Source organism: Aquila chrysaetos, chromosome Z (genome assembly GCF_900496995.4).
Source record: "Aquila chrysaetos chrysaetos chromosome Z, bAquChr1.4, whole genome shotgun sequence".
NCBI lineage: Eukaryota > Metazoa > Chordata > Aves > Accipitriformes > Accipitridae > Aquila > Aquila chrysaetos.
In genome coordinates, this window is record NC_044030.1 from 49,270,273 (window position 1) to 49,283,016 (window position 12,744).

At 39.2% G+C, this 12,744-nt stretch overlaps 1 protein-coding gene across 4 annotated transcripts in view; it reads left to right on the plus strand.

Annotated features, from left to right (window-relative positions):
• The window catches only part of TJP2 (tight junction protein 2), a 66,290-nt gene that overhangs the window by 28,564 nt on the left and 24,982 nt on the right, over nucleotides 1-12,744 (plus strand). For 3 of the 4 annotated variants that reach the window (XM_030003490.1, XM_030003486.2, XM_030003488.2), the window contains one exon: nucleotides 12,662-12,715. In XM_030003490.1, the coding sequence (XP_029859350.1) occupies nucleotides 12,671-12,715 (45 nt within the window). In that variant the 5' untranslated portion in view covers nucleotides 12,662-12,670. Of the gene's footprint in view, nucleotides 1-8,623; nucleotides 8,711-12,661; nucleotides 12,716-12,744 lie in introns of those variants that run through there. The other variant, XM_030003487.1, reaches the window with a different exon arrangement.

The window sequence follows — 12,744 nt, forward strand, 5'->3', positions numbered from 1 at the left end:
AAAGACCCCATGGTACTTCTTGAAAGTGTAAACTTGTAGTCTGGAAGAAAAAGCTTCACTCCAAAAATGTAACTAGAATTTTCCTTTTTATTGTTAGTGCTAAAATGTAGCATTTCTAACTTTAGGTGCAACTGTCATGTAGTATTAGTTCAAAATTTTGTTTAGAATTTTTCAGCTACCCATTTCCATGGTGTCTTGGTGTGGCTGATGAGTAATACGCATGGTTTATCTTTGGAGTACCAGATGTTTCTCTCTTTTCAGAACATAAACATATTCCCCAAGAAGTTTTATTTCCTTTGTATAAACAGTGCAATTAATTCTTGAAATAATTGTGGTGGAAAGGCACTTAAACTTAATAAAGCTGGAATTTAAAAAAAAAAAAACAACACCCAAACAAAAAAACCCAGTCTGTTTGACTGATGGTAGGATATGTGCTTGAGATTAAAGAAACAAAACAAAAAACACATAACACCTTGTTTTAACATGACATTTCCTGTCATTTTTAGTCTGAAAGGGAAGTTTTGAAATAGGGTTTTGGCCTAACAAGGTGTTAGGCCTTTCTGAGAATTTTTTAACTTACACAAATTGTATTTGTGAAAATCATTCAAATGCCAACCTGTTTGAGAAATAAATAAATGAAGATATGTAATGTTGAGTCTAGTTCTTCAGAGCAGTAATACCATACTGTGTGCCAAAGCAATAGCCTGAAGTTGTATTCCTAAAGCTCGGAAGAAATGCTGTATTTAACGTCTTTTTACGGGGCAGGGAAGCAGTGTGTGCCTCAGTTGCAGCAACACTGCACCACCTAGTGTCTCTCTGGGTTAGCTGTAAGTTGTGCACCTTCAACCTCGGCTCTGAGTTTTTGCTGGCTTGCATGATTGTCTGCATTGTGCAAAAATAATTTGTCAAAAACTTGGTGGGTTTCCTCTGGAATATGAGGTGCCCTGCAAATTCAGTAGGAGGTGGAAATGCAATTCCTGCTGCTTGTATGCCTTCTTAATAAGCAGCTTGAGAGGCAAAAAGAAGCAGTCTTGCTTTCTATTCATCTGTGCTACAGGGACAGATATATTTAGTGCATGTATATATGTATATAAAAGTGTCTTTTTAATATACATTAATGTATTTGTGTAACAGATTATATCCTAGTATTGCATTAATACCTGCAAAGCCTTCATAAATGTTTCTTCTAGAATATGGGCAAATGGACAAGATACATGACCTGTTAATGGCTATCAGGATATGCTAGGGTAAACTATATGCATGAGGGTAGTAATCTGTTGTTTTATCAAAGATACATTAAAAAGCAGGAGAGAATATATTTTCTCATAGTCTTAAGTACCCTTACAGCCACTCAGGAACTTTCATTTTCCTGTCTTTTCCACTATTAGTGGAAAAGTTTTTCTGTGTTGCTTTTATTTCCCAGCTCCTGGCTGGATGGCCAGGCCCAAAGTGTTGTGGTGAATGGAGTTAAATCCAGTTGGCAGCCAGTCACAAGTGGTGTTCCTCAGGGCTCAGTATTGGGGCCAGTTCTGTTTAATATCTTTATCAATCATCTGGATGAGGGGATCAAGTGCACCCTCAGTAAGTTTGCAGATGACACCAAATTGGGAGGGAATGTTGATCTGCTTGAGGGTAGGAAGGCTCTACAGAGGGATCTAGATAGGCTGGATCGATGGGCCGAGGCCAACTGTATGAGATTCAGCAAGGCCAAGTGCTGGGTCCTGCACTTGTGTCACAACCACCCCATGCAGCACTACAGGCTTGGGGAAGAGTGGCTGGAAAGCTGCCTGGCAGAAAAGGGCCTGGGGGGTGTTGGTCAACAGCCAGCTGAATAGGAGCCAGCAGTGTGCCCAGGTGACCAAGGCGGCCAACGGCATCCCGGCTTGTATCAGAAATAGTGTGGCCAGCAGGACTAGGGAAGTGATTGCCCTGTGCTTCGTGCTGGCGAGGCACTGTGTTCAGTTTTGGGCCCCTCACTGCAAGAAAGACACTGAGGTGCTGGAGCATGACCAAAGCAGAGCAACGAAGCTGGTGAAAGGTGTAGAGAACAAGTCCTGTGAGGAGCAGCCGAAAGAACTGGGGTTGTGTAGCCTGGAGAAAAGGAGGCTGAGGGGAGACCTTATTGCTCTCTACAACTACCCGAAAGGAGGTTGTAGTGAGGTGGGTGTCAGTCTCTTCTCTCAAGGAACAAGTGGTAGGATGAGAGGAAACAGCCTCAAGTTGTGCCAGGGGAGGTTTAGATTGGCTATTAGGAAAACTGTCTTCACCGAAAGGGTTGTCAAGCATTGGAACAAGCTGCCCAGGGAAGTGGTGGAGTCACCATCCCTGGAGATACTGAAAAAAACGTGTAGATGTGGCGCTTAGGGATGTGGTTTAGTGGTGGACTTGGCAGTGTTAGGTTAATGGTTGGACTTGATCTTTTCCAACCTAAATGATTCTATGATTATATATTTAAGTTTTCCTTTAATAAAATCTAGCTTTCCTGCCCTGGTGTATCCTTGAAGGTGAAGCTTCATCTGATGGCTGAGTTCATCTTAGGCGCAGCTTTCTAACATTCCTTCTGTTTCATCTCCTGGTGTTCAGCTGTTCCTTGGCAAGCCAGTTCAGCTCACCTAAAGCTCACAGCAGCTTTCTGAATGCTTTAGGAAGCTGTTTTGGCTTACTTTGAAGTGCCAAACAGCAGAATGCATCGAGTGAGTCAAGGGGCCGCATGTAAATGAGCAGGAGGAATGTGGAAATTGTTATGGTCAAAAGGAAGTTGTTAATTCCTGTCTTGTGAAACCATACCCAGCCTGTGAGGTAGATGTGTGTTTGGGAAGAGGAAGCTGCATTGCCAAAGATGAAAAGGAGTGTTGGTCTTCTGTGAACTTTCCAAAGGTGCTCGTTTCTAGAGGGAAGGAAACCTTAATGAGCCTGAGAAGAAGAAAGCAAGCAAGCAAGCAAACAGAAAAAAACACCTTGGATTTTTATTCTTTATTTCTAAGGTGAACTGTGACTTGAACTCAAAATGTTTTAAGAAAATCCTGATTCTCCCCTTTCTTCCTTTCAAAGTGCTCGTCCTGCTTTCTGAAAGTCTTCAATAGAGTTGGTAAATATTTGGCTTTAAAAATATAGGAAACACATAGAAAACAACAGTTTTCCTAGGAAGTATCTTACTGGCATGGACAGATAAAAATTTCCATGAAAAAGTTGATTTCCCACCCCGCCCCATCCCCCGAGAGACTAGTGTATGTGTTTATACATGCAGCCTCCCTGGTTTTATTTAGGTGTTTCTTTAATACAGAGTTGAAACAAATAAAACTATTCAGAGATTATGTGTTTTACTCAGTAATCCAGCAAAAAGATGCCTAATGCCACATTCTTTACTGGCTTCTTTTCTGTGTCCAGGTTACTTGTTATTCCCTTTATTTTTTGGAATTGCAGAATAATTAAATATTTGTAAATCTCAGATACCATGCCTCTAATTTGATCTGTTTTTTCCTGTCCTCAGGCAAATTTCTGCAAAACCTCTTTCAACTGGGGATGCTATTTCATCACTGTGAACCATTTGAAGAATACTAGTGCAGGGACTGCTATTATGGGCGGATTGTGTGATATCCTTCATTACATTTAAGGATCATTTGTCATTGACATACTGTGAGCTGGATTAAGTGATATATTTTGAATTAAAAAGCACACAAGTTGTCAAAGCTCCAGATCAGCAGAGATCTTCTGTGTGTATGCAACTTTTTTTCCATCTCCTTTGGCGTATTTTTTAAACAGCTTTTGTGCACTAGAAAATCTGGGGCATCACACTGTGAATGTTAGTAACAGGGCTACAGTGCATATGAGATCTAGATGTGCTTGCAAATAATATTTTGAGTAGTCTGGTGAACAGTGCTGTTGCCCTTCATCTCCTCAGTTCTTCATAGTACTAGATTCTAGTTTAGTTTGCAGTCTGTAAGACATTTGGAGTGTCATAATGCAACTAGAGGTAGAAATGAATGCAAGTTCTGCCACCCTCGAATTTTCCCCCATCTCAGTCAGCTGGCTGCAACTCCCACAATGGGAGAAGTTTGGCCCCTGTTTTCCTGTTACAGGGGCTTTTTTGGTGTGAGACTTCTGTTCAACAGAATGGAAGAAATCTGTGTGTTTGCTTCCTTGTACAACACTTTTCAGTGGATAAAACTGAACAACACTTCTTGACTTGAAGTCAAGAAGCCTGAATTATGCTCTTGGCTCTGCAGCTGACAGCTTTGGCACTGGGTATTTTTTAAGAAGGAGTAGTTTTGCTAACTGGAAGAAAAAATCATAGTGAAATAGTGCTAAGCACAGTGTCAAGTAATGACTGTGGCTGTTGTTGTCATCCTGGATTCAAACAGTTCCTGAAAGAATTAAAACAAAAAAAACTTAATTATTGTCTCGTAAACAGTTCTCATTTGATGGTTTTAAAAGTTTTCATGCAACTTAAAAAGTAAAGATTGGTCTTTGAATGTCTGGAATAGGCATGTTGTGCTTATGTAGCATTTTCCAGTGCTGTTGTAGATAGAATTTACAAATCATAGCAAACAAATTGTGTAACTTGTAAGTGAAATACGATTAAGAAAAGTTTCTGATATTGTTACTTCTTTTCCATTAAGAACAGTTCTGTTTGTGTTTCTGTGTAATGACATTGAAGGGAAGGGGAAGAAAGGGTTGTCTGTGCAGCTCATTTCTACATGAAACTTTTTTTCTCCTTTAAAAGTTGTCATTCCAGTGCAGAGGTATACTTACTTGTACAGTATGTGACTTTTTTCAAACTTCCTGCATCCTGATAATATAACCAAGTTGATGTTAACAACCATCTTGATTTTACCTGAATATGAAAGTAGAGCTGATGATCTCTTAACATGGAGTTGACCCTTATGTGTGTTTCTCCTTCACAACCCTAGGAGGAAAAAAAAAAAAAAAAAAAAAGAGTTCCTGCCTTGTTGGAGAGCACTTGTATGTTGCTCCTAGTGGATGGATATATTTTGCAAACCATTTTTTATCACTTCTCTTCCTTTAATCTGAGCCATTCATCATTCTGGGAACCTGTTTCTTCAGGATGATCTGTTGCTTTTCTGGGGGTTGCTGTATTGGTGCAGGAGCCTACACAAAATGTAGGAAATGGTTCTGTGAATTGGAGCATTTATTGGTAGAAAACAAGGTACCTCCTTTTTTGTGAGTTGTTGGCTGTATTGTAAAAGATCCTTGGGTAAATAGTTTTTTCTCATCCTCCTCAATCCTAATCAAAGATCTGCCATACCATATGCAGATACTTCATGAAAACACTTCAGTTGGAACCTTCTTACTTCAAAGTGGCTTGAGCATCCTTCCTTACTGCAGGGCTGGTAAAGGTCCTGTTCCTCTTCAGTCATTTTTTCACTATGTTAATTAAGAATACTTGCTAGGCTCTGGATATGCAGCTTGTGTTATGTGATTGTCTTTTCATAGTCATCTTTAATAGCCTAGTAGGCTATGGCCTACAGCTGAACTTCACACCACACACTGTTGTACAGATTGCTTCTCATTTCACTTAGCCTCCACTGTCTATTGAGGGGATCTCTTGGGGATCCTCCAGAATCAATCATAGAATCATAGAATCATTTGGGTTGGAAGAGACCTTCAAGATCATCGAGTCCAACCATCAACCATGCCCACTAAACCATGTCCTGAAGTACCCTGTCTACTCGCTTTTTGAATACCTCCAGGTATGGTGACTCAAAAGTTGAAGTCGATCAGCATCTTTGAATGCCTATAAATCTAGGGCCATCCAATTTTGCCTGTCATAGCTGTCTTTATGCAGACAGGTGATGTGAGGGCAGTTTCTGAATATCCTAATAGTGTTTCTGGTCTTTGAGACCAGGTATGCTGCCAACATCTTGATGCAGCTCTAGAGTCCCTCCACTTGGCTGCTCATATCAGTGGCTAGAAGAGCCTCTGTCCCCATCCTTTACAGGTGGGTGACTTTCAGTTGAACTTCTTGATCATCTTCAGTATAGGAGTCTGTCTTGAGGGAAAACCTGGACTTAGCTTTCAAAGTTTTTATGCTTCAGTCCATGGTAGCAGATGAAGGGGGTAGGGAAGGGAAGGACCTCTTTTTTTGTGTCATTTCTATAATGGAGCCAACAAGACCTTTTCAGGTTTCCCTTCTGCTTACTTACACAGCCTTGTCTAGATTATGTGTGAGGAAATACCGTTTTTCTTTGCTGGCTAGAGAGGAAGAGATCAAAACAGACAGTGCTAGGTGTAAGACTTCTAGTTAGCTTTTCTGCTGGGGAGACCATACCAAGGTAAGGAAGATCTTTCTTCACCTGGGTGAGTAGAGAGGTGCTGCCTTCTGTAAGGCTTTGTTGTGACATTCTGAGGTTGCTCTGTTGAGTTTTCTGGGAGCTCTGCTTTTCTTTTCAGTGTCTGAGTTTATAGAACAGATCATCATGCTTAGTTTTCAATTTATTTTTCCCCAAATGATTCACAAACATTTTCTTGTCTGGATAGACTCCCCAAAGAACCAAGGTGGGTGTGTCTCGTTAGAGTTGACATTGCTTTCAAAAAGAGTTCCAGTTTTAAATGTCTGCGGATAATAGCTGTCAAATGGGTGTGAAATGTGAAAGGCTTGTAATTGCAGCTGTAATCTTGTGCTGGGGGTGAAGTTAGGGTTTAGTTTCCTTTACCCTCTGTAAAGATGTGTGGCATACAGGTAAAGTCAAAAGACAGTGTCTGGAACAGTGCTTTGTTAGGGTTTTGGGTTGTTTTTTTTAAAAAAAAAAGATTTTTTTTTTCCATTTTACTTTAAAAAATTGAATGGAGGAATTCCTATCCTAGAGAAATTGTTTTCCTCCAAAATGAAATACCCAAATGCAAAAGCTTTCATCTTTCTGTTAACTCATCAGTCTCTTCACAGCTCCTATTCTGACTATGCAAGAAAATTTGCAGTAACATTCCTAGACTTCCTGATTATTTTTTTTAAATTTCTTTTGAGGTTCTTTTTAAATCTTGGTGGAGTCAATCCATCTGTCTTTCTCATTTTCCTTTACAGAAAAGACAGTCTAAAACCAAGGAAGAAGAGTCCTTGCTGTTACAACCACTACAGCTCATGGACAATGTTTCACCATTTTTGTTCTCCGTGTCATCACAGTCTTTTTTTGGTGATATTTCTGTATTTGGAGTGCTGTTGAAGCTTTGTCAGGGCAAGGAGGAGGAAAGCAGGAGAGCTAAGACAGGGCTAGAGAGGTCTCAAATACATCCTTATATTTGTTTCTGCTTCTTGCTGGTTTTGTAAAAAAAAGTACGTAAACTTAAAACATGGTTTTGGAAGCTGTGAGTGTGAGTCTGCTCAGAGGATTGAGTTTTTTCTTTAGAAATGTTGATGGAGATTCTAAACTATTTTGCCCGAACTCTGATGATGGTCTTAAACTACTTACATCCACACTTGTGCTGTGGAAGTGGGAAGTCCCAGTCAGAGGCTGGTGTCAGTGCGCTTCTCCTAGACCCTCTCAACGCAGGCTGAACAGTGTTCACCCTTGGCAGCTCAGCACTGAAGGTGCAGCAAGCATGTGTTCATCCTGGTTCTGCTGGCTAGTGCAGAGATGGGGTCACAGTCGAAACACAGGATGTTGAATTCAGTCTTGATTTTAAATGGGAAAATCTAAAAAAAAAAAAAAAAGGTCCACATTTTCCACTGCTGTCTGAATTCTTACTCTTCAGCAGTTAAAATTGTTCCAGTAATGAAAAATACAATCTATGGATGGAGGTTTTGGTTAGTATTGTGTACTGAAGTTGGCATGTGTTCCTATCTGTTCAGTGCCTGTGAAACTTATATAAAGTCAAGGGGAAAAGTTCACTTAAGGCTTAAATTTCACAGCATTCATGTGGCATAGATGGAATGGATAGCTTGACCTATTTTCCAATTAAGTAATCTGTTTGGCTGTATGATTAGCTTATCATTCTTACAAATATCTTACTAAATGTTTGAGGGCAGAGGGAGTGTCTGCTATTTGTAGCTATTATAATTTTGTTCCTCTTTCCCTTTGTGCTTGCTGGAGCCAAGTCCACAGTTCTGCAAGTGTTTATATGTAATTGTACACATGCAGTTGAAGGGATTACTCGCATGTATACAGTTATTTCTGCATAAGGACTTCCTGGATTCGGCAGTTAAATTGCTAAGACTTGATAGAGGCTGCTGAACCACAACATTACTCAAGATAATGGAGTCAAGTGGTAATTTTTACTATAAAATATTATAGTCAGAATATGAATTTTCAAATAATCTGCACTGTGTTTCTTTAGCCTTTTTTCTGTAAAGTTTCAAGTAGGTTCCTGGTGAGGTGAACCCATATGTGCTTGGAAGATGAATAAGTTGTCATGTATCAATCTGACACTTAATTTAAAAAAAAACAAAAAAACCATAAGATTACAGTACTGCTTTTTTCTGGGGTCTCTTAAAGTGAGAGTTAGTTAAACTCCTGGTAGATTTCCCTGCTGTGGTTTTGATGTGTTTCTGTGTGAAACTGACAGCAGGATTTGTTCGAGTATGTAGGCCACTATTGTATTAGAATTACATAACCGTGTTGAGTGGTGGAAACAGATGAAAAGACGGGGATGTACGGCGTCCCTTCACAGATTATATCCTGCAACAATGAAGACAGCTCAAGCTCTGCAGAGAATGTGGTCACATGCAGTCAAAAAGTTGGGGATTTTGAAAGGGCACGTGAGTTGCTTTTTGTTGCATCTTGCTCCAAGTCTTTTCTTCCCCCCTTCCCCTCAAATATCCCTCCCCTCTCCAACTCAGTTTTATAGCCAGATAGCTGTTATGGCAGGTCTTCTGGTTTTGTTCTTTCAGTGTGAATGAAGTTGTCTTTGGTCATCTCTCAGTTGCAAGTAATTGCATAAATCTCTGATGACTGTCAGTGAGAGTTGCAACAGCTGCCTGTTCATAGCACACAGATGATTTTAGCACTTTGACTAGTTTCCTGCCAAAGATTCTGTTAAGCAGTCTATTTGGGGTATGTAGAAAACACCTGTCATTTTGGTGTATGAGCATTAGGCAGATTTAAGCAAATCCAGACTACAGTGTTCCAATTAGAAATGGACTGACTTTAGTCACTAATGAATTTAGACTAGCTAATTACAGTAACCTGCATTTAGTGCAGGTAGCCTGCTATCTGTGTGAAACCTGGGTAGACTTGCAAAACAGTTACTATTAGTAACTGGAGGTGGGGTTCATAACCATTTTGCCTGCCTTTCTCTCTCCAGTGTTTGGTGTGCAATATTGCAGTGAAATTGCGATCCTATAAAGGATGCACAGGCTGCTCAGGATCCCTTTGTGTTTCCTTACAGATGAAGTATGAAGAAATTGGCAAGGTGATGGAGGCTTTTTGTAACCCATCACTTGATGCATTCAGAGGAGAGTCGTATTATTAGACGTGGAATACAGGAATTTTGCGATTATGGTGGAGATTTCAATCTTAGTTTTGATCAAGTCCTCAACTGATAATTTATAACTTTTTTAGTCCCTCCCTCCCTCTCAGTCTTCTCTTCTCCATTAATCTGTCAGTATGGGTTAGCATCGTGACAATGGCAAGCAGCAATACATTTTATAATGTTAAAGAGATTATTGCTTGGAGATTTGAGGGAGTGCAGATGTGTTTTGTGCCTTATGGGCTTCCAAGGTGACCATTCAATTCTCTGAACTGTGTTACAGAGCCTGCATAGTGTAAGTATGGCAGAACTAGTCCTGCTGTCTTGGAAATTATGTTGCACAAAATCATCTTTGCAAGTATATAGTGTACTTTCCTTTGCTAATATAGCATACATCAAATGGGAGACAGTTTCCCAAGAAGAAGTTTCTAAAAATGTATTACTTTTCAATTCATAAGTATTTGTTAAAGTGAATTATTTAATTAGCTTTTGTTTAATGTTCAGTAACAGTTTCAAGCTAAAAATAAACCCCCAGAATTTACACAGAAAGTACCTGATACAGTCACTGATACTATGAGGAAGTTTCTCTAGACACAGATGAGATGATACTATAGGCTCAACATCTTGCAAGACCTTAATTGTAGTATCTGTAGGCACTAGTTTCTCTTCCATTAGTATTACTTATTTTTGTGACCAGATACCATGAGACTTATTTGTCAGAGCAAAATAAACTTAACCCTGTTAGTTTACAGTGCTTTGATTTACTACACAATGTGTCTCTCCAATTGTGCACCAGATTTACTTGTGCCACTGCTCATGGGAGGCCTAGTTTTCTGGAAGGAAATTCCTGTAAGCATGCCTGCTTCATACCCACAAATCCATCCCCAATATCTTTATGGTGCTTTCTTCAGTCCTTTTTCTGTGGTATTACACTGAATAAGCAGTAATTTCTCAGGCCTTCCCTTAGTAGATAGTGTATTGAAAGACCTGGTGTTAAGAGTTTCTGGAAAAGTAAGGCAACTGTGCTACTCTTTGCCCTATGGGTAGTAAGCTCTTGTCAATTGCATCCTGCCTGCCTTGCTATTTTGCCTGCACATAGCTGGATTCAGTATTCTAGGCTGGGAGGTAGTGTTGGTAAGAACTGCATGCAGTGCAAACTGAATTTAAGTGATGTTCTTGCTACACGTGTAGGTTGTTGAGGCTTTTATACAGTGAGAAGGATGGAAAAGATTTTCCATCTCCCCTGCTTCTACAAAATTAAACCCACCCACTTGTCCTTCAAATTTTACCCATTATTTGATACTGTCTTTCATTTCTAAAACTTTCTTCAGTGAAGTCAACTGGAATTTAAATGACACTGAGGCCCTTCTTTAGCACAGACTGGTTTTCTGCAGAGCTCAAAAATGTCATCTAGAAAAGCAGGGCAGCGATGGTATAGCCAAGAGTTAGTAGTAGGTAAACTGTTTACACATTTTCATACATGCCAGACAAGCAAGCCTAGTCACTTCTATTTACCACAGCATCACAGCAGCTCAGAAGCAGCACTTAGTTAAAGAGAAATTTTTTTACCTATGGAAGGTTCTCTGTGTAAGAGAATATATGTAGCGAGACAGTTCAGTGTCAGCTAGTTGGAAGGGTTAGACATGTCAGCTGGTTAAATAGGAATATCAGATAAAATAATTTCACCATGTGCTTCAGAAGAGTAATTCACTGATCCAAGACATGTATCTTGTAATACTAACAGTTATAAATGCCACTCATTCTTGTCTGATCTAGACAAGTAAAAATTTAGAAATACTTACTTCTATTATTTTTAATATAAGCCATCATCTCCTCCAACTATTATAAATGAATTTTTTAATTAGACCCAAAATGTTCTGGAAAGTGGAGAGCATTGTTTGTTTTCTGGGAGAATGGTGGAAATTTAAGACTGTTCAGTGTTGTAAAATTCCTGTTAAGAATACTCAATGTTTTGTGTATTCCCTCAGAAAGTCTGAGCAGGACTTATGTTTTAAGTTTGTTTTTCAATACAGTGAATGTGCAATGGAAAATGTAAACCTTGTCCCTCTTTGGGATGCTCAGAATTCACTGGAAGAATACATCAGGGGGTTCTTTGCATTTGAGGAACAGCATCCATAGCTTGCTAAACAGCTGTGTACTGCCAGAACTCTTTTACTCTGGAATTATGGAGGATGCTGTAAAATACAGGCATACCCTTCTTGTGTCACTTCTCTGTCTATTGTTTTGGAGTTTAGTTGCCAGTAACGCCTTTAAGGCCTTTAAAAAGACCGTTAAGTCAAAACTGAGCTTCTGTCTGAACTTCAGTTTTCTGAGCAAACTCTTAGTTTCCCAAGAAAGAATACCACTTGTAGCAGTAAAAACAAATAAACCTATAGTTGAGTATGTACATACACGTACTCATGCAATGCTTGGATTTTTCTTCTGCAGTGGATGCTTTGCATTTTGAAATGTTTGTTGTGCATCAAATATTGTGGCTCATTTTTCTCCTCATTTTACAGAGCAGGCAGGCACTGAAGGGGCTGGCTGTGTACTATATGATGCATCACAGCTGGGTGATTATTCTGTATTATATTTTAAGCTGCAATGTTGGAAAGATTTCAGGTTATATCATGTAAGATAAACTGATCAGTTCAGGATCAGTTTTAACTGGAAATGTGGGGAAAAAAATGTTTCTGAGAAGTGTCACAGAAATGGATACACCAGTGCTATATAGTGATACACTGTGTTTTCCTGTAAAATTTAATTTCTTGAGGGGAACCTAAATACTCAGTTTTGTCCACTATGAATTAACTCCACATGAGCAAGAAGCAAAAGATCTGAAGGCTAGTTTGTTCTGAAAACCTCAGTTTCAATTGCTAATCTTACAGTATACTGGAATGGAGAGGTCTTCCTTAAGTATTTTGTGTGTTATTTGAATCGGGGCTATATAATGCTAGTGTGATCTGAATTAAATGCTTTTGCTGAATGAGACTTTTCCAGAAAATTAGAATGAGCTGTTAAATTGGTGAAATGTGAAGGGATTTTACCACACTGGACCAATTAATATTTTTTTCCTTTTTAAAGAAAAATCATCATTAATTGAAATACATACATTTCATACTAACTCTACCAAATTATTAGAATATGCATATTATTTTTAATGTTTTAATGGGGTATTTCACAGTTTAATTTAGACAGTTGTATGCTTTGTGTTTTACTAATTGGTTTCTGTGTGTAACAGGCCCCAGGCATGGAAGAGCTGATATGGGAACAGTACACTGTGACCTTACAAAAGGTGAGTGAGTGCCTGTTATATTTTTAGTT